The 22,500-nt window shown below is 38.0% G+C and overlaps 1 protein-coding gene across 3 annotated transcripts in view; it reads right to left on the reverse strand.

Moving 5' to 3' along the window:
* Positions 1-22,500, reverse strand: part of LOC140952063 (two pore channel protein 1-like) — a 37,876-nt gene that overhangs the window by 9,544 nt on the left and 5,832 nt on the right. For 2 of the 3 annotated variants that reach the window (XM_073401474.1, XM_073401476.1), the window contains exons 3-24: positions 21,948-22,160; positions 18,360-18,473; positions 16,026-16,156; positions 14,892-14,980; positions 14,123-14,157; positions 13,348-13,406; positions 10,374-10,473; positions 9,785-9,858; positions 9,388-9,430; positions 8,648-8,711; positions 7,570-7,630; positions 7,378-7,429; positions 6,436-6,505; positions 6,226-6,270; positions 4,832-4,888; positions 4,189-4,257; positions 3,322-3,394; positions 2,532-2,627; positions 1,930-2,001; positions 1,089-1,178; positions 701-780; positions 564-610 (exon numbers count right to left, since the gene is read on the reverse strand). In XM_073401474.1, coding sequence (XP_073257575.1) covers positions 564-610; positions 701-780; positions 1,089-1,178; positions 1,930-2,001; positions 2,532-2,627; positions 3,322-3,394; positions 4,189-4,257; positions 4,832-4,888; positions 6,226-6,270; positions 6,436-6,505; positions 7,378-7,429; positions 7,570-7,630; positions 8,648-8,711; positions 9,388-9,430; positions 9,785-9,858; positions 10,374-10,473; positions 13,348-13,406; positions 14,123-14,157; positions 14,892-14,980; positions 16,026-16,156; positions 18,360-18,473; positions 21,948-22,160 — 1,734 coding nt within the window. The remainder of the gene's footprint in view (positions 1-563; positions 611-700; positions 781-1,088; positions 1,179-1,929; positions 2,002-2,531; positions 2,628-3,321; positions 3,395-4,188; positions 4,258-4,831; positions 4,889-6,225; positions 6,271-6,435; positions 6,506-7,377; positions 7,430-7,569; positions 7,631-8,647; positions 8,712-9,387; positions 9,431-9,784; positions 9,859-10,373; positions 10,474-13,347; positions 13,407-14,122; positions 14,158-14,891; positions 14,981-16,025; positions 16,157-18,359; positions 18,474-21,947; positions 22,161-22,500) is intronic. The other variant, XM_073401475.1, reaches the window with a different exon arrangement.

A 22,500-nucleotide genomic window follows, 5' to 3' on the forward strand; every position in this document is an offset into this window, starting at 1 on the left:
CAGAGCATAAAAGACCTAAACATCATAAGTTCCATGAGTTCCTCCGTCACTCAGTAGTTAGAGCACCCGACTGGCAAAGGGGTGGTAAACTGAGCGTCAAGCCATGGTAAGGGGAAAGGGGGCGGAAAAGGGGGAGGATGAGAAGAGAGGGAGGGCTTTTCCTTAGTTTAGCTCTTTTCTCCCCTTTGCCCCCTAGGAAGCCCAGGGCTGTCATTAAGAGGCGGGGGCCGGGGATTTCCCCGGCTACTTTCATAGGAAAATAGAAGAAAAACAGAACCAATAGAAATCCCTAGCTGTTTGATTCCCCGCCTACTTGTTGTATTTACCCGGCATCTTGAAATCTTAGTTACAGCTCTGGAGAGCCTAATGCTAAGGCTATACGGGAGGTTGACTCGGTGCTTTCAGTTTTCTTTGTCCCTAGCTTGCGACATAATAAACAGAGAAATTTCATTTGACCTTGAAATGATTATGCATGTTTTCATCTTTTTACTACGGAAACCATTTTTCAAGGTCAAAAGAAAATCGCTATTGCTACATTTTTCTGTGAAAATTTCAGTTCTTACCATAATAATAAACCAGTTATTGACCACTGTCAGCTCAAAAAGAGTCACTGCAAGAAACAAATATCAATTGAAAGTTTATGTCAGTTATCCCTAAAGAAAGGTTACACGTGGTTATTAGGCTAAATGAAGAGTCTTACCGTATGAATGCAGCAAGTCGTCGAAGTTATTTAAATAATAATATCCAGATTCTTCGTAACTTCCCCCAAATGAAGTGTTTCTGTACAAAAAAAAAATTATTTTTAAACCTCCTAACTCTCAATAATGCCTAAAAATGAAAACAACAACAAAAACCCCTCATATTTTCTTATTGTTTAGGATACTGCAAAAGAAATGGTTCCATTCAAAAACACTTATAAAGAGGTTTACATGATTGCTCACACCACGGGATACCCCTACAGACGTATAAAAAAGGGCTTGGCGCTGACACTAGGATGGAATGGGCAATACAGACACGGAAGGACCATAGATACTTAGTACTCCCAGCACAAGAAAATGAAGTCTAAAACATTTAAGAGATATACTTACGGACAGCAGTTATGGAGCTGAAGACCCGAGAAGCATTCTATTCCAATAATCCCAAACGAATAATACAGAAGAATGATTACTAGTGCTACCCTATGGAAGAAAAGTGTTTTTACATTATTCTCCTTGATTTTTGCATGAGGTGATTTTGATGCCATTGAAAGATAATTAACGGTTCATATCCCACAGACTTAGGTTTCAGATTGTTGGCAGGCTGTAAGAGACACAGATGTTGTTCTCTCTCTATGCACAATGTAGACTTTTTCAGCGGCTGATGGAAAAGTCAAGAATGGTCCCGAATTGATCCGTATGGCACGTTTATGATCAATCGCGGCAATCGTATTTTGATTTTGCTTCATTTACACTGCTGCAGTGAGCAAAAATTGTCTACGTTATACTTATAGGATTATAGCAAATGTTGCGAACCTTGCTCGTTTTGTCACGTACATTTTTATTCAAGACATAATTCAAGCTTTTTGTGTATTTTATCTCTATACATTATATACCACTGAATTACCATGATTATGGGACACAGTTAGCACAAAAAACATGCTGTGCTGCCTAAAAAATTGTCTTATTAAACCCCTTCCTCCCCACGACGGCCACTTTCTTCTGTCCCCAAGGTGGCCGTTATGGCGATGTTCGACCGTAAGAAGAAATGGGAAACACCTAAATGAACTCAAGAATATTAAGCGTTGGTGCACTGTCGCACGGGTAACACAACTTCTTTTTGGGTGAAAGGAACTTAAAGCAACTGTATCGCAAACGCGGAACGTCCCTCAAAACCTTGAATTACCCTACTATTTGCATTGCATCTCGTGTATGTATCGATATGCAATAGTACCTGAGCATTCGTGGTAGCAAAACACCTGCCGTCTCAAATACGTCACGGTATCTCTCCTTAAGCTTGAAAAGTCTGACAGAAGAAGAATGCACCATCGTTTCAAGTTAAGTTAAGAAATGGGGCAAGCAAGTGAAATTTGCTTTGAATTTTGTGGTTCTACCGTCTCTTCAAAAACCAACATTTCTAAATTCCAATTCAATCCAGAATAGTGTAGGCAAAGAACCACAATGTGAAAGTAATTTTTCATCACATTAATTAATTAATTAATTTGTATTGGACTGAAATAACGGCAACTGCATGCGTAAGGTGGCCGAATTATAATTTGTTTTGAAGGACTACAGTAACTTTTGCATAGTAGGTAATATAATGCACTTTGCTGGAGTGCCCAGCAATGAGTTGGCCATTATCTCTTACATCCAAAGGGCTTTACTGGAATAACTGTCTTCTTTAAAAAAATTGGACCACAACATATAAAGGTGATTTATTGCCGACCGCTTCTCACCGGGCAAGGCATGATGGTTCAAATATTCAGCCACTAAGTCAATCAAACCTCTGCAGGGATTGCAAGACAAAATGATTCAAATTTTTATACAAAAACTTACAGCAAAAGCCTCAAAGGTCTGAGACACACTATAAAACTGAAGGACGTTGGGCTGATAGCTCCAATGAAACCAAACAAAGTCACCAAAAAATCAAATCTGCAGGACAAAAGGTGTGTACATGAGAGGACAAAATGTTAGTTGATCCATATTGATCCATACGGAATCCAATCTTAAAAGATAATAATAATAATAATATAATCATCATCATCACCATCATCATCTTCATCACCATCATAATAATGGGGTGTTAACTTTCCTGATTTTCAGCCAATAGCTGAATTGCGGAGGAAACAGAAGTTAGCATGTAAGGGCACACTATGTTTACTCACAGCCCTCCACTGATGTATGCATTTTTGCCTGAGACCTACAGTATGGAGGTTTTTGTGAAGAAAACAGAAAGAGGAGAGGTGATAAGTACAGTAAAAACCTGCGAGTAAGAACCAGCATTTTCCCAAGTTAACCCTGAAAAGTTCTTACCTAAACATTAATTAGCACAAATTTAGGCTATAGGTTCTTAAATAGGTTCTTATTTTCTGAAAAAACAAACAAACAAAAAAAATGCATGGCAGCAAAGAGCATTAGTGGTATTATCTGCATACCAAATTAGTATTTATCATTGTAAAATGACTATTAGAAGAAGAACTGAAGCACTGACCACATGAATTTTGAAGTTCTTTTGCCCAAGAATACATAATTTTTTAAAAAAATATTTTAGAAAATAAGAATGTTTAACCTAAATATATTGATATAAACGTATGAGTCAAAACTGGTTAATATTAATAATACTTACATATTCCAACCAGATAGTAAGTACTTTCTCAGTCCATAACCGACTATTTTTAAAAACGCTTCAGCTGTGTAAACTAAGAAAAAAAGAATAAGTAAACAAAAAAAAATGGTTACAATGCATTGTAGGCAATCATGTCAAAGCAGACATCCCTGCACTAAGGGAAACACTAGGGCAGTGTGCGAAGAAAGTCATTTTTACAGCTTGCCATCAGCTACAGTGCATGCTGTAGCTACAACCAATTGCAAAAATGTTGAGACACTCCTACGAAAAACGACCTTTCTTGCTTCAAATCGCTCCTGGTCACAGGTCTGTGAGATATAATACTGACCTCCCTCCTCCCTCCCATTCAAAGTTGTTCCTCCAAGTTTGGAGTATGGTCTTGTATTGCTAGCAACTTTGATAAGGGGTGGAGGGGGGTCACAAGCACAAGATCATGGACAGGCCATTTATGCCAAAATACAGTACAGTGTCTCAAGTACTTTTGCAACTGGTTGTAGCATGTACTAGCCCAAGAGTCATTTTAACTTGACCAAAAAACATTTTTGATGATGAGTGGGCTTGATTACAGTTCTTCTGTAATTTGAATTCCCCCAAAATTTTACTTGCCCATTGGGTAAGTGAAGAACAGGATATTGGATGCGCCTTCCTTCTCATGAGGAACCACTGCTGAGATGGAACTCATTGGTTTCCAGAGCTGGTCTAAACTGTGTCTTTAACCTGTTCACTGCATACCTTTTATAAACTTCACTTAGAGTAAGTGCTGGGTTTCTGTAGCTATTTCTAAAGCCTGAAAAACTCTCTTTTTTTCATTTTCAGAATTAAAATACAAGAAATGTAACCAAACAACGTAACCAATAAACAACTCACTAAAAATGAAGACAACATGATACCATTTGATTTCTTCTCTTTGGTTAGCTCTTTCATTCAGTGGAGTGCCTGTAAATTTTGAAATTCCTGTCAGCAAGACTTACATATCTCTGGTCAAGCTTACATCTGTTGGGTAAAACATGTTTTGAGCTCCATCTGATTCTAGGTGAAGCCCAGCACCTCAAACATCAAAATATACAGCAGACGCTAGCACAACTATGCTACAAGGTTTTTTTACCACTTACATTAATAACTGCTTGTTATGTTTAGCCTCAGAAAAGTAAGAGCAATGGACATGCATTTACAATGATCTCTGGGTGTGAAAATGTACACTTTTACTGAAACAACTTTAATATTAATAAACCCTGGAAAGGTTTATTTTCAGGCCTTCAAAATAGGGGCTTTATTACGAAAACACTGGGGTAAGCAGACTGTGACAACTTTGTCTTAAAGGCAGGGGGGGGGGGGGGGGGGCGCATTGGTAGCTACACATGAAAAAGCCACACTAGACTGCTTGAGAATTAAGCTTTTCTAGTAGAAATTAGGGGAGGAAACATTAATTCCTCTTCCCTTATTTGGCCCCAAGGAAGGTCATACTTGGGTTGCAAAATCATCAGTGTTTTTCTAAAAGCTCACTACTTACGAGAAAACACAATAATATCAACAATAAATGATACTCCATTTCCAATGATCACAAAATCTGCAAAAGAAATCATAAAAGATATTAGCTTTTCAGGCTACTCTGAAATTCCAGTATAAATAAAGTTCATGTTAGAAAGGGAATTACTTAAATTTTGCAGCCATTGCCATAAGATGCTATAAATGCTTTAATAGTGCTGGTAGTCTGTGTATAGAGATGTAATCAGCTAGGGTATGCACCCCCGATCCAAAGCTCACCAACTTTAACAGCATGGCTAGCAAATAATCCAATAAACCAGTCGTAGCTGCAATTATTGTGATTTGATTGCACCAAAAACAACAAAAGGGCAAAGCAAAGCCAACTTAAAACACATCAACAAAAATAATAATATTATTCTCTGTTATGGAATAAGTGAAGATCCTTTAAACCTTTAAGCCCTATGAGTTATCGTCATCAAATTTTTCCTTGTAAATATATGAATGCTTAACACAACACATTGGTGATTACTGGGAATAAGGACATGATCACTAAAGATACATCTAAGAGTACTTCAACAAATTCCTCCCCCAACTTTAATAATAATAATAATAATAATGATAATGATAATTTACAAAACTTTAGGACGGTTGAAGTAACCAACTTTGCAATACAGCTCGGAATGAGACACAGGACTTTTACTAGGCCTTTTATAGTCCGAGTGCTATCACAAGGTAAGCCAATGAAAAATACTGTACCACAGAATAGAATGTGCACCTAAAGTGCTCCCCGAGATATGCATGAGGAAAATTATTTTTACTAGCCATACAAAACGAGTGATACATTTATTTAGAAACTAGCCCCAACTGCAACAAAAACAAGGATTGCTATTGTATCAGTAGTTTCCCAGCTATAGCCGTGATTTTACGAACTACCCAGTAGTTTAACCTACCACGAGTAAACTTCTACGAGATTTGATAAGGGCTATAGCATAACACTGCGTTACATGTTGTTGATTGAAGGCGTCGCGCTCCATTAACTGCGTTTTACAATTGAGTTGTAAAACTTTCTGATAATGATAATGATAATAAAGCACATCCCCCATGCATAATTGCAGAAAACTGTTTTCAACAGCAGTGTATATTTATTGTAAAATCATTAGTATTATTTTAATAATAAAACTTTAATAGTAACATCCCCAACGGGCTTTTCAGAAACTATTTACAAATGAATGTGAATGAACTTAAAAAAGAGTAAGAGAGTAAAACATCCTCCAAGTGTTAAAGAAGTAACCTAGTACTCAATATAATTATTATAATTATTACCTACTCTATAGGAGACTCAATTATAGGGGCAACAAATGAGACTCTGAATTTTGGGGTTTAGAGGGTTTACAGAATTTCTGCAGAAATTCAACTTACAAATGAAGTACTCAAATGGTTTTCTTGTGATTATCCATCGGATACCTGTTAAAAAAAAAAATGGGCTAAATGACTTAAAAGGGCCTTTTCTTTTCTAACCACACAGTTAACATGGAGAACTTGTCAGGGACTGCAGAGAGGGTGTGACCAGGGAGGGGAGGCTGAGATGCTCAGAACAACATTTTACCTGGTTCACCTGGTAGCACTGACCTTTGACAGTATTATACAGACACTTCCATCGTTTAAGGCAATGAAACCATTGATTGTAGTCCTCTGTGATCTGAAAAGAAAAGAAACCATACTGTAAACCACAACTATATCTTACTGTTGTTCCTCGGCTCTGGCAAAGACTTACTGGAAACAACTATTTACAAGACTCATAACAAAAAATGCTTAAAACAAATAGAATGTTTTCATTCAAGACCATCGCCTCAAACAAAGAAAACCTTTTCTGAATACGGACGACAGACTGGACCTCCTGGTCATTTACAGTCCTCTTTGGGAATATGTACCAAATTTTTCTGTTACGGCATAATCAAAACCCATTTTACCTTTGCTAATGAAGTTCGAGTGTAAGTCGTTTTAAACCCTTTTTGCTCTGAGTTTTGGAAATATATGTTTCTAGTATAATTAAATTTGGTATTTCACATATCTCAGACCCAATGCGTAATATCTGAAGTCCAGGCTCCATCTTAACCCATTTGCCCCAAGAACTTTCACAACAACATACAACCACCAATAATGGACAAAATGCAATAAAAATATCCAACTTTGCTTGCAATGTACCAACTTATAGCTAAGTAATTTGCTTCTATCTAGTTCAGAAACAGCCTTTTTTTCCAATTTTTTTTTTGGGGGGAGGGGGGGTGCCAGGGCATGCACATAAAAAAACCTTTCATGACACCCTTAAACAAGAGTTCTGTACAGTCCAATTAAATAATTATAAATACATAATGAAAAGTTATATTCACAATAAATAATTGTGTAACCCTTTCACTCTTAGACTGAATGAAATAGGAAAAATTTGAGTCTGTAGAAAAAAATTTTTTTGCATGGTACTATTAATTTCTATGTCAGCATTTTGCAAAAAGGAAATTTTTTTACTTTGGCTTTTTCTGGGAACGAAGGATTATAACAATTTGGCATACATACTCTTTTCCACTTCATCTCACTGTTTTCAAAGACATGATAAAACTCCTCCAAACTAGCAACAAAAGCGAGAATAAAACAGTAAAGATTTAGCGACAAGAAAGAGGCGTTTGAGACTGACAGAGGGCTGGATATAATAATGGAAAACTGGAATAGTATAATAATATTAGTAAACCAAAAATTACTTGTTCATACCTTAAATGTTTTGTATGGCTTGTGTTCAGTGACTTGAATACAAGATATTTCTCCACAGGTGCTGTGTAAGAAATTAATGCAATAGTTTATTAATAGTCTATGTCTAGAGAAGGGAAAAGAGCAGTGCAGTGGGATGAGCAGTTGGTGGCCCACCAGTGAGTGTAACCAGTGATCACAAGTTCCTTTTTTCAGGGAGAGAGGGCATATTAATGGGATAAAGGAAAGAAACCCTCATCCATCTGATCACAGGTTACTGTTACAGGTAAAAAATTAAATTCAGACCTATTTCTTTTAACCTACCAGTAGATTGATTCTCAATTTCCTCTGTTTCCTAGCCCTGATTATTCATGAATTAGGGCTAGGAGACAAAGGAAATAATATTGCAAATCAACCAAGGTCGAAAAATATTAACCTGAATTTAATTTTGACCTGTAATATTACCACCCAAGCATGGCCTCTGAGGTTTGAATCCTGGGAAAAACTTTAAGTGAGTTGGGTTTTCATTACTTCAACCTTCATATTCCTTGCAACAAGAGGTTTTTCTCTATGTATTCTCGTTTTACCATCTCATAAACCAACATTTAGAATTCAATTCAGAATAGTAAATAAAGAAGAGGGCATGGCAGCGTAAAATGCAGACTGCGGATGACAGCGGACTATTGTTTTTTAGGTTAGAAAACAATGGAACTATAGTTGTCACCTCATTGGCATGGTGAAGTCAGCAGTCTGCATTTTCCACTGACCGCATAAAGAACAGCTTTGTGCCAGATGCGATACCACTTAATTGATAATATTAAGAAAATACGTAACTTTGTTTTGCTTTCATGTGTATGTATTTTTTTCCCAGCTCACTAATGCGTTACAGAAATATGGTGATAAACTGTGTTAATGCGTGACCAGCCAAGAGCCATGAAAAACTGCAGAAAACTTTCTGGTTGTGCTTATGTTTGGGCAGTGCATGATACAGTAAGAAGCTAGAAACTAGCTGGTCACCAATAGCGCATAAGGTAGAAAATGTAAGAAACCAGATAACATAAGTTAAAAAAGTGCAACAACAAAGTAAAGAAAGGAAACTTACTGCTCCTTGGTTTGTAAAATGACATCAAGCCAACAAAATGTTGTAAAGGGATCCTGTAAGGAGGCTATAGCAAAATATTAAATTAACTCTTAGCAATTTGTAAATATGTTGATTATTTAAATAAAAGGTGTTTTAACTGTGTCACTTTGATGCGTGAAGCATATGGAGGTAGCATGGCCAAGTGGTTAGAGCGCTGGACTTGTAATTTGGAGGCCTCGAGTCCCAGCCCTAAATGCTAGTAGCTGGATTGGTCCGCAGCAGTCCTCAGTTCAAATCCTCGGCCACGCTTGTAAACAGCCAACTGGTTCGCCTCCTACTGTTGGGGTGTTTAACCATATTATGTGCCATTTAAATTATTTGTTTCATTATCCCTGAAAAGCTCCATAAGGGGAGAGGATATTTAAAGTATTATTAATATTAAGTATCATTATTAACAAGCACATGTAGATCAAGGCTTGCTGACAAAACAAGGATTACTAAAGAATAAAATATAATGTGTATAATAAAGAAAGTCCATTAAAATTCTGAAAAAATGCCAAGAGGCTGACTTTTGAAAGAAGCATCAGAATTGAAGAACACTGCCAGCTTTGTACTTTTGATTACAAAAAGAATGTCATTTCCAGTGAAGTGAGTGATTTGTTTTTTTTCAGCCAGCTGGTCTTTATTAAATAATTGCTGCTTCTAATATACTATGTCCACACTATAAGATTATTTTCATTTTCATTAAATGTGAAGCTTACATTCTTACAGCAGAGCAGCTTATATGCTTGTCTAACAGCATGCCTTGAAGAAGAAAAGGTATTTTAACGTTAGGATTTATAAATTTTCACATTTAAAAGCAAACATCTAACTTAACACATTTAGAAAGACTATAACAACTAAATTTTGCCTACTTTTCTTAGTTTAAATAGCACCTCAACAAACTGGAAATAATAGGGCCACAATATAAACACCCCTTAAATTTAACCGCCTTTCTTCAAATAAGTGCCCCCATACCCCTTTTCTCAAAGAAGAGGCACCTGGACTCCTGGAGCTTATTCAAGAAAACACAGCAATATTATACCCTATACAAAAAACAACTCTTTAAAAGTAACTTTAAACATAATTAAGTCCATATACCTGGTATGTTATTTTTACCTCTTGTGAAGAAACAGCTTTCTAAACTTAGCCTTTTCAATGTTGGTAAAGGTGTCATAAACAACTGCCAGAAGCTGATATTAAAAGGAGAAATTACTGTCATTGAAACCCAAAATGGTATGTTATAAGGCCACAGAATTGTTTCTTGCAAAAGTTCAAAGGTTTGTTTTATTTAATGAGTCTTGCAAGTCTAAGTTTTTGAGTAGATCTGATTCTTTTCATGTCTGAGGTCTGAGTTTCCTATACACTCCTTGGAAATCTATGGATGAAATGCTATTAAAGGAGTGACAACTTATTCAAATATACTGATGATTTTACAAAACATTAAACACTTGAAAACAGTTTTCTGGAATGCATGAGGAATGTGCTTTATTGTTATTATTATTTTGTCATGAAATTACATAGTATTTTGCATAAGAAGAGCTCTTGGGGTTGAGAAAAAAATGGAATTTCATGTACATGCAACTTTCAGCTTTGGAGACCGCACAGTCAACTAAAAATAAACAAAAAATCTCAAGTGTTGCCACAAAAACATATGACCTTCGTTTCTGCCAGTTAATGATAAGAAGCTAATAGAGTTTTTTCTTACCAAATTCATAAGAAAGTAAAGAGTTACTGAAATGTAGACTGCAAAGTAGATGACAGACCAGCGTGATCGATTGTAAGCAGGCATCATCACATCTGGATAGCTATAAAATGCAAAGGAAATATTTACATGAAGTATTTTTTGGGAATTTATGTTGTCTATTTATAAAATAAACCACAAAAATATAAAATATGGGAGTGACTGAAAACAGTGGAGGACTTAATTTTAAGGGCATCTACTTATTTGTGGAATTCTGAAATCTATCTGCAGGGTTGATTACATTTATTTGTAAATCTACAAGGTAGGTTGATTCTCAAATATACTCTAGGAGACAATGGAAACTGAGAATTAATGCAGATTAAAAATATTTTAGCCTGAAGTCAAATTTAACCTTTAAGGTATCAGCCACCCTTCAGGACAGTCCGTGCGCGGATCGCTGTAGCGTTAGTTGTTTTTATAAAAACCCCTATAAACCATATATTTTTTAAAAGCTTAATAATTCCAGATTATGGATTTGAACTAACAAAAATGATTTACTTAAATGTGTTTCGAAATTGGAACGCTTTGTGTAAAAGTACACGTCTCTATAAATCATGTTCCACTCCCGCCGGAAATAAACGGAAGAAAACAATTAACACTGCATTCGCTTCTCAACACGTTCCACTAAAAAACCGTGTCTCAGATTTTTGACAAGTGCGTTTGTTTTTCTTTTATTAGCAAATGAAGTTGGGGAAGGCAATCAGTCAACACTCTCTGTGTAAAAAAAGCTCTAGCTTTAAAATGAAAAGGAGTATTAAAATTCGCAGACACGGTTTTGTAGAAGAGATATATGGCATCACTCTGGCCAAATTTTAGCCAAATTGATTGAAAGGCTGCCGACTTGGAGTTCAAAACGTGCGAGTCAATCAGCAAAATTTGCGTTCGGAGATAAAATAGAAAATACATTTTTGGCGGCATCCTACCTGGAATGAGATTATAACATCTAAATGTTTATTCTGATTGATATCAGAAAGGGATCAATTTTCTCTAACAATAGGACTTTGACAGGTAACATGTAACAGGAACAAACTTTTTATTGCTATCAACATCTTCAAATGAACAGTTTAATTCTCCGTTGGAAAACTTCCACTCTTTTACACCACGAGAAGCACGGTTTAATTCTTTCTTGAGCGCAGGCCAAGAAAACTAAAAAACTTTGAAGCCGCCGAATGCCCACCACCGATTGCTCGAAGGCCAAGAACTGAGGCCCGGTTTATTTCAAACGCTCTGCTCTTCTCGGAAGAATTAAAAACAGAATTTGTCTTGTGCGACGGCCATGAGCTTTCATTCTCGCACTGGATTCTCCAGGTAGAACCAAGTCCATGCTTAGTCGCTACATTTTCCATGACTTGGACTCTTCCCTGGCAAAATCGACAAGATACAGACTCGTCCAGTTTCTCAAGCAGCTTTTCGCTCAATACGATGGGAGAGTTGAAAAAACTGACCCCCACTCCGCGGACTACCCACTGACCCCACTCCGCGGACTACCCACTGACCCCACTCCGCGGACTACTCTACGGACTACTCCGCGGACTACTCTACGGACTAGTGCGCGGACTACCATGCGGACTACCCTAACTAATCAACCAAATTTACTTTCACGGAGAAAAGAGTTAGAAGAAGCGTACCTGCCTACAAGATCACACTTGATAAACAGCCGCCATCTTGATTTTCGCCATTTTACTCGACCCAGCTCTCCTTTAGCCTCGCCCCAGTCTTCATCAGCCACAAGTCAGAGCACGCCGTTCAGCCAATCGATGACCACTATTGGCGCTGGTAACAGTTTTTGTTATATTCAGCTTAAAAATGTTTTTAAGAACTTACTTATAGCCGTGCTTGGAAGTCACCATATTTTTGGATTCACCTGGCCCACAAGGCCCTTGGAGACGTATTCTCCTACGTAGGGCACGCAGTCGTTATTTGGATCGTCACGCGAGGTTTGGAGAGAAGCGTTGCGTGACGATCCAAGAACGGAAGCTGCAATGGACTTAGCAATGAAGAAGAAGGGCTGGGTCGAGTAAAATGGCGAAAATCAAGATGGCCGCTGTTTATCAAGTGTGATCTTGTAGGCAGGTACGCTTCTTCTAACTCTTTTCTCCATGAAAGTAAATTTGGTTGATTAGTTAGGGTAGTCCGCATGGTAGTCCGCGGACTAGTCCGTAGAGTAGTCCGCGGAGTAGTCCGTAGAGTAGTCCGCGGAGTGGGGGTCAGTTTTTTCAACTCTCCCCAATACGATAACTCGACCGCTTATTGTTTTCCACGTTCCATCAGCAGATGGGGTCGATGAGCTTAACTGGCTTTCTTCATCCGGTTCTTCAAGCTGGATTTTGGAGCGGCTTGCACTCTCACAAACTGCAGCATTTTCGCTTTTCTTAATATCCAACTCCTCAAGCCACTTTTCTTGCTGATAAAATGAGCCTTTGTCGCTCTCTGCCAATTTTGCGGCCCATTCTTTGTCAAACTCGCTCCTCGATTTCTTTTTCGCTCTCGGTTTCGATGACGAAAACGGACACGACCTTTTCTTTTTTTTTGGCGGCATTTTCACCGAAACAAACGCTAAATATCCACGGAGAATACTAAAGGCTATAAACAACGCGAAGACAATTCGCACGTGTTGTGTCGAAGCACGCACTCGGTATCACGTTACTAGTTCACAGGCAAGTTAATTGATATATGACACGGGTATGACAGATCTTGTTAACGATCAATTAAAATAATTAACGAGAAAAAATCTTTTACCCCCGATATCTTTCGACAGAAATAATACTTTCTTCTGATTTTTTTTTAAAAGAAAGCTCTCAAGCATATCTATTTGAAAACGTTGAAACCTCAAATATGGAAAAATGGCAATTTTAAGGGTGGCTGATACCTTAAAAAGAGGTGCTTCTGTTAATAATCAACTACTTTTCAGTTAATTATTATCAGAGTATAAACATACTTAGCTGTTGTCAGCAACACGAATAAGCTGATGAAACTTCTCAAAAAACCGCTGAAAAACTAATTTTACAAAAGTATTTGTTAACAAAGACTGCAGTGTGCACTAATAGTAAGTCACAAATTACACATTTATACTGGAATCTTTGTTAAGAACCATTATATTAACTTCTCGGTAAATTCAAGGAGTTAGTATGAGCCAGGGAATACCCAAGACAACAGAGCACATGCCAGTCCCATTGATTTAATAGCATAAAGAACAGGAATACTAACATTACCCTTTGGATGGGATGCAAGTTAGTTCATGTGGGGTAATGCCTAATATTAGAGAATATTAGCACCAGTGACAAGAAAAGTAAGAGCACCTGTACAACCCATACTGTAACTGACTTTGCAAGCATTTTCAAATCTCTAATTTAAGTTTCTGTAATGACTAATGTCACCTTAAACTCACTCTAAAACAAGTTGAGTAGTACAACAAGATATGCAACCCTGCTTTAAATTGGTTTATTGGAGCTTAAACAGCTGGTAAGGTTGTTTAATTCTATTATATATGCATTTAAAGCTCTTAATCTGTTTTATTCATTGTCTTCTTCCACCTAATTTTCACAATCCAGTTTCTTTCACCTTAAGCAATTCCAGAGATTACGCCTTATCAATCCCAGGGTATAACTTGTGTTATAATAAGACTGACATGATATGTTGGTATCATTTTTAATAACTTAATTGCTAGTAACTCCTAATTAATATGAGAGAGATAATAAGAAGCAAAGGCAAACCTCATCTTCGTCATTGTCAGAAAACAAATAAAATCCTGTGAAGAAAGTTAACAGTTTCTATAAGCAAGAAAAAATATGCCTCATGATCTTAAGTAAACAGTAATGAAAGGGCTTTTTTGTCCCTATGTTCCATAAAGATGTAGAAAATAAAATATTAACTTCAAACTCAGGTAAAAGACAGTTATTTAAACATAATGCAATTTAAGTGACCTAAAATGCCCGGCTAGATAGAGGAGATAACTTTTTGTTGTTGTTGATTTTTTTATGAGTATGTGGACAAGTTTCCCCTGACATTGCCTGCCATTTAATTACAGAAAGAAAAGTTATGCTAAAACATAGCTGTTGTTGACTTTCCTTTACAAAACACAAGTTTGGATTTATGTTTAACTTATGGTGGTCTTATTACAAGTTAGTTGCAATTTTGAAGCCTACGTTTTGCTGGTCGTCAGATAACATGAAAATTCCTGCACAAGACAATCATGAGACGTGGGGGTTTGCCTAAAAAGTGGCTTGGCATTCTTCAACTGGTAATTAAGGAAAATCATTCTTTTTGAAAAAAGTCACCGTCTCCGAATACACAGAAAGATGAGAATGCGCTGGAAAGATGAGAAACACTTTTCCAAAGAAAAAATCTGATCCTCCCTGCTGGGGAAAAGGCACATTTTATTTGAAGACAGGAACATCATAGATGTAAGCATACTATAACTAATAAGCTTGGAAATATTTTGAATGAATAATAAAACAATCACTCTCATAATCATCAGCTTACCCAACATTGCAAATATCAGTATGATGAACAATAAAAGGAACAGCATATCCAAAATGGGTGGAAGTGAGAGTAGAATTTGTCGAAGGGATCTGTGGGGCACAGAAAAAAAAAATCATATTCAGACAGCCTTTGAAAACCAAAGAAAAGAAACTGAGCAGAGAATAAACTAAAAGATTTCTTTGGAATTCTTATGAAGGAAACAGAAGTAATGTAAAACTAAACTTTGAATAGGCAAAACAGGGAGAACAATATGCAGCATTACAAATCAACAATGTAATGATAGAATGCATTTAAATGCAATTTAAAGTAGTTAACTGAACAACAAAGAGCACCTACAGTGCTAGTGCTCTATGATTGGTCTATTTGCCAACAGCTAATAGTTTGCAACATCATTTTTGTGATTCAGTGGTATGAGGAGTTTCCTTTATGCAGCATTTTGTGCCGGAAGGTTTCTTTAACCCAGTTCCCCCCATCCCCAATTTGTTGTTGTTGTTGTTTTTTTTCCAATGATACTTATTTCACTGTGACAGGTGCTTGTTTCCCCTTTCACAGGTGCTCATGGCTGGGTTAGGTGGTTGTATTAGCCATAGGGGCACTAAGGCCCATAGCCCGGATATGGGTGGGTGAGATTCAACAAGGAGACAGATCAAACGAGGCGGGAGGCGCAACTCTCTAGGGGTAAAATTTGGTTGTCAGAGACTGCATGCATTAAGAACATGGATATTTCTTTCTATACTTCAAATTGATTTCTTTAGCTTTTTATTTTGCATAAGACTACTTTCTTTCACAATTTTTGAGAATGCCAGATGTCAATGTCACTATTTAAGTTGCAAATCTGTATTATTTGCTAGTTTTTGCTGCTAAAAATATAAATAAACAATACCACTTTGTGTTAAATAGTTGTTGATAAACTAAGAAGTGGACATCTGGAGCCTGTGAGGGAAAGGGGGGGTGTGAATGCACCTGTTGCAACCCTCACCCTACTGGACTAGGGCATTATTCAGTCTAGGGACTGGCTACCAAAAGTGGAGTTACTACAGGCACCCAACCTCTATCTAGCTATGCAGTTGTTAAATGCTGACATTATAATAACTAATGCTTCCAAAAATTCAAAGCATGCCCTATAATGTTCACCTTCTCACTCCATAACAGTAATGAGTGTCTATCAGAAACAGAGGTCGCAGAGCTCGCGTAACTCGGAAGTGATTCTCCATTCTTATAAGAACGATGATTGCTTCTGTGTACATCACAACTAAAATAACAATCTGTAGTGGGACAAGAAAAAAATGAAGTGGTGTGATGTGTCACCTCCAGCTTTTCTTATCATGGCAATCAAGCTCATAATATAATTATGTTTTTTTTCTTTAAAACAATAAATTATGAAGGGTTCACCTTTCATTATAGCTCCTAAAAAAACAGAATATATATATATACATATACCTTATTATAGGAAATTAACGCTCCACGAAATTAACGCGAATCGTTAAAATTTGCGTTAATTTAAGTGGCGTTAATTTTGTTGAGCATTAATTTCTGCGACGTTAATTAAGTGCAGCGTTAATTTCTGCGCTCTTAATTTCCAGCACTTTAACCCTCATTTTGGAACCTGTCCAGACATTCTTGACACGTAAAAAGCATTAACTACAAGCTTTCTTTCTTTCCATTTACCTTTTATTTTTCATCTTTCACAAAAGCTAAGGCGAAGGTTTACAATATTTCATCTTCATTGTTGTTGCTGTCAGAAGTGATGTCAGCTCAGTTTTGTTCAGTTTTGAATTTTTATGCACCCATTAAATTGCTGAAATAAATTTGTTCCAGTTGTCACCACCAACTGTCTCTTAATCGCATTAATTTCCTTTATTATGAAACTCTACCTCCTCTTTTGTGTTAATAGGCCACTTGCACTAAGAGGGCACGTGACCAATGCTTCCTTTAAACAATGAGTTGGAATCTTGCTGATGCCAAAAATTGTTAGAGCACACAAAAATTATCTTACAGTCGAAATTTGAGAGGAAATGCACTTAAGGGAGATATTTTATGGCACTTTGATTTTTCAGCAAAGTAGTATGATTTGTATTGGCCGCCATGTTGGAGGACATGCTTTTGCCCTCCAACATGGCAGCCAAAACTACTTCTTGCTTATATCTTGTTCAACGTTTCATAGTTACGCTCGGATGTGCTGTAAACGTTATCACATCATCTTTTCAACATTTTCCTTGTACTTAAAGAGCAAACCCAATATTGGTTCTTTTAAATCTGCTCTTAAAGAAAAATCTGACATTTTAGATAAAATAACATTTAATGGGTTACAGGGAATAAATAAAGATATTGTAAATTATATATATTAAGGCAACAGTCAACTGTTGTTTATCTTGCTAGGTATTGTTTTATTTTTCCTTACTCATTGTAAATAATTCATTGGTTTGTTAATATTATTAGTTACTTTTTTTGTAGATACTTTTTAGTTTGTAGGTCCACATCAGCTCTTTAGCTGCCTTTTTCACTGACCTACATGACAAATAAAGTATGTATGTATGTATGTATGTATGTATGTAAGTTTATGTGCAAAATTTGTGTTCAGAGAGAGGTAATTCATAATTTTAAAAATCACATTTTGGTCACGTGACCATTTACGAACTTATTCATTTTAAGAAAATGGTGCGGGTTTGAAAAACCAAATGACTATTATTTCGTTTAAGATATGACCCACTAATCATTTTTCGAAGGCAAAATCACGTAACTTTCATTTTCATAAAAACGATGTCACATGCCAGAGTCTTAGTGCAAATGGCCTATTTTCTTTATTCGAAAGTCCTTTGCCCTTAAATTTGTGTTAATTTCCAATACCTTAATTTCATGGAGCCTTAATTTCCTATAATAAGGTATATATACATAAATAACATGCCCTAAGTCAATCGCACCAACAGTACATCTACCTAATTTTAAAGCTGATGAATTACATTTCACCTGCCTCAGTGTGGATTACAAAAAACATATTTTTAAGGTTTACAAATAAATGGAAATTATTGATATTTAGTTCGTTAATTTAACTTGGAATAATGGGTGATGTTGCATTTTTATAAGTAAAAAAACAGCAGTTTTTCATAAAAATTTTAGGCTGAAGTTGTGGCAGGGTCGTCACTAAGATTTCAAGTTGCCGGGTAAATACAACAAGTAGGCAGGGAATCAAACGGCTAGGGACTTCTTTTGGTTCTATTTTTCTTCCATTTTCCAATAAAAGTAGCCGGGGGCCACTCTCTTAGTAGCCGGGGAAAATCCCCGGCCCCCGGATCTTAATGACAACCCTGTTGTGGTATATTATTTATAATATACCACAATTTCATCAAGTTTGTAAAGACAACTGACAAAAAGGTGTGGAAAGTCACAAAATGGTAGCATCGAGGCAAAACTGTAAGTACCAACCGTTAGCAGTTGATAATGTGCACAAGTTGGTGTGAAGCCTCTAACCTTGAAAAGTGTCCTCTTGTGAGTAAAGTAGAACTTTGCTCCTTGCCATTTAAGTTTCACTCCACATCCACAAGCAATGACTGATAGTGACAAAATTTCAAGAGCTCCATGGACCTGAAAATTGATCATAAAAGGTTGTATGCACGAGATTACATCAAATCCTGACTTGCTGCTTGACTCTCTAGATGGACACCTCTATAAGACAGACACCTCAGTAAAATGTAAAATTGTAAAATTGTAACAGTAACAGTAAAATTGGTCCCTGTTTTCCTATACTCCCCTTTTTCACTCTCTATAAGACAGAAACCACTCTTAGACAGCCACTTAGAGTGGGCCCCAAAGGTGTTGACTGTATAGCGAAAAATTTGACGATGGTCAAACAGCAACAAACATAAATACAAAATACAAATGGGCTTCTCAGGGTAATGTACCACACTGGGCGGAGGAGTTTCTTGACTGCTTGTAGCATAGTCTGTGAATATGCTTTCAGACAGACACTAGAGTGGGGGAGGGGGGGGGATGGGGATCACTGCCAGAGATCTGTTATAATTTTTTCTCACGCGAAAACGTACACTAACGGCTTTCCGTTAAACGGCTGAAACGCACGGCTGTCGAACGGGTAAGAAACGGCCCACGAAGCCGTTTGAAACGGATGAAACCGAACGGCTGAACGGCTGATAATTTATTCCGAACGGATTGGTATGATGGCTGAACGGCTAGCAAAAAATTTCGAACGGATGGTTATCACGTCTGAACGGCTAAAAAAATTTTCGAACGGTAGACCTGAACGGCTGGAGTAAAATTTCGAACGGATGGTCCTGAACGGCTGAACGGCTCGTCAAAAACTTCGAACGGATGGTAATCACGGCTGAACGGCTAAAAAAAATTTCGAACGGTAGACCTGAACGGCTGAACGGCACGAGTAAAATTTCGAACGGTAGACCTGAACAGCTGAACGGCTCGAGTAAAATTTCGAACGGATGATCATGCACGGGAGAAGAAGGGATTGCCATGACTGGCTGCGAATGGAACTAACGGATAACCATTAAATGTAGAACGGCTCATGTTTTAGCAATAATTATTTATATATTGTTTCAAACGGTCATTTGCCGCAGATTTACCTTTGGACAAGTTGCAGAAATTCTACAATAATTTTATTATGGCTGTTTCCAATTGAACGGGTCATGAACGGGTGAGTTTTTTTCGCCATGCGGAATATAAACAAACTTGTTCTGGGAGAGTTGAAAAAACTGACCCCCACTCCGCGGACTACCCACTGACCCCACTCCGCGGACTACCCACTGACCCCACTCCGCGGACTACTCTACGGACTACTCCGCGGACTACTCTACGGACTAGTGCGCGGACTACCATGCGGACTACCCTAACTAATCAACCAAATTTACTTTCACGGAGAAAAGAGTTAGAAGAAGCGTACCTGCCTACAAGATCACACTTGATAAACAGCCGCCATCTTGATTTTCGCCATTTTACTCGACCCAGCTCTCCTTTAGCCTCGCCCCAGTCTTCATCGGCCACAAGTCAGAGCACGCCGTTCAGCCAATCGATGACCACTATTGGCGCTGGTAACAGTTTTTGTTATATTCAGCTTAAAAATGTTTTTAAGAACTTACTTATAGCCGTGCTTGGAAGTCACCATATTTTTGGATTCACCTGGCCCACAAGGCCCTTGGAGACGTATTCTCCTACGTAGGGCACGCAGTCGTTATTTGGATCGTCACGCGAGGTTTGGAGAGAAGCGTTGCGTGACGATCCAAGAACGGAAGCTGCAATGGACTTAGCAATGAAGAAGAAGGGCTGGGTCGAGTAAAATGGCGAAAATCAAGATGGCCGCTGTTTATCAAGTGTGATCTTGTAGGCAGGTACGCTTCTTCTAACTCTTTTCTCCATGAAAGTAAATTTGGTTGATTAGTTAGGGTAGTCCGCATGGTAGTCCGCGGACTAGTCCGTAGAGTAGTCCGCGGAGTAGTCCGTAGAGTAGTCCGCGGAGTGGGGTCAGTGGGTAGTCCGCGGAGTGGGGGTCAGTTTTTTCAACTCTCCCAACTTGTTCTAGACAAACAACAAAAAAAGAGCGATTAAACGCTTTGATGCTTTTAAATAAAAACTTGCTATGGCCATCACAAAAGGGAAAATGTGAATAGAAATAATGTTAAAAAGCTCAAATCACGATGAATAAATCGGAAGCGGTAAGTATTTTTGAATATCGAATTATGAATGAAAGTAAAGCTTGCATCATAGCAGACCGTTTTGAAACTAACTGACTGCGTAGCGTCACGTCGCCAGAGAAAACTTCGAGATGTCACGCTTGTCGTCCTCACCCGTGCTGGCCAACGAGCAACAAACCGTCGCTTCATGGAACTTTGCCATAGTTGTACACTGTTCTTTGCAAAAAAATCTAAGGCCTTTTAAAAAATGACGAGAGTTTTGGTTCACGAAAAATAAATCATCAGATAGTTGACTGAGTAGATGTTGGTCACGTGCTAGGCAACGAGTTTTGCAAGTGACTCAAATTTCATTCACAATCAGAAAGATCAGAAAGTGTTTGGTAAAACCCTTTTCTCTTCGTTTGGTAGACTGTTTCCCGTGATTCTGGCAGCGGGTCATTAAACGAGTTAAATCGCCACTTCCACCAATAGTTTCTTAGTAGTTTACCTGGGATCAGAGGAACACGTTTTCGACTCAACAATTGCGGTGAAACAGTTGTTTACACAAGACAGTATTAGTCAGACTTTTTTCGGTCGGTTCTGAATTTCACGCTTGGTTCGAGATCAATGTTACGTTACGGCAAGAAAGCAACGAAGCACGGCTAGAACAAGATTTCGCAAACTACCATTTCGTGTCCTCGATTCGCAAACGACCGGCCACAAGGCACTGCATAAGGCCATCTGAACAGCGTAAAATTAATATTATGATCCAAGGCGTTTGAATGAACGTTTCCAACTGATTGAAGTTTTGAACGGGTGGATAATTTTTCTGAACGGATGACCAAGTCGTTCGAACGGATTCAAATTTTTCTGAACGGGTGCCACAGCCGTTTGAACGGACAGACAATTTTTCTGAACGGATGGCACAAGCCGTTCGAACGGGTGGATGATTTTTGTGAACGGATGACCAAACCGCTCGAACGGATGCAAATTTTTCCGAACGGGTACACTAGCCGTTCGAACGGTTGGGCAATTTTTGTGAACGGATGACACAGCCGTTCGAACGGCTTGACTTCCTTTTCAAACGGATCGCCCAAGCCGTTCGAACGGATGCAAATTTTTTCTGAACGGATGAGAAACGGCTTGTGAACGGATTTCCGTTCGAAAACGGGAAGCCGTTAGTGTACGTTTTCGCGTGAGAGGTCACATATTGTGAGTGGTTCTTTCACAAATGCTTGGTTGCCATTGCCAGATGAAAGAGCAAAAGCAGTTCCTCCTCAGTTATTTCAAGGCCCGGAGTGGTGATCAAGCCAACAACAACAAGCTTTATTTGAGAGTGAGGAATTGAACCTGGAGCTAAAAGTGCACAGTCTAAAAGCCACCCATTTAAGCCATAAACCAGATGGTAGCATTAACTACTTACAGGTACTGGCAAAAACAATATATCATTTGCTGGAACGCCTCCATTGCCAGGTCTTTCAGCCAGTGCCAGACAAAGAAGAAGCAAAGAAGCCATCATATCCAGCAAGTAGAAATATATAGAGTGAGTTAGGAGGTACCATCGCATTGTTGCATGAGAGGGGTGGGTGTCAAATCGGTCATTATTCTGTCCCTCTTGCAGGAATATAGCAGCATCCTGGAAAAAAAAATTAATGCAATCAAACACTCATGCACACCAGTAGAACTTTCTTGGATACAAATTAAAGAAAGCCATATCCGATAGCCAGGGGCTAGTTTATACAGGGCTAGTACCTTTCTCTTGTTCAATAAGCAGAGAAAATAATTTTAGGGGGTATTATTACATATTTTTATACAATTTAAATAAAATTAATCACAGCAGTGAAATTTTCTTTAAGCGCTAGCACACCATAGTTACATCTTTCCCTTGCCAGTGTGATCTCTAGGATTTTGGGAAGGCCAGGGGTATTCTGGCTGTGATTTTGAACAGTGTATGAAGCCTGAATAGTAATAGAGAC

This window comes from Porites lutea, chromosome 11, assembly GCF_958299795.1.
Source record: "Porites lutea chromosome 11, jaPorLute2.1, whole genome shotgun sequence".
Classification (NCBI taxonomy): Eukaryota; Metazoa; Cnidaria; class Anthozoa; order Scleractinia; family Poritidae; genus Porites; species Porites lutea.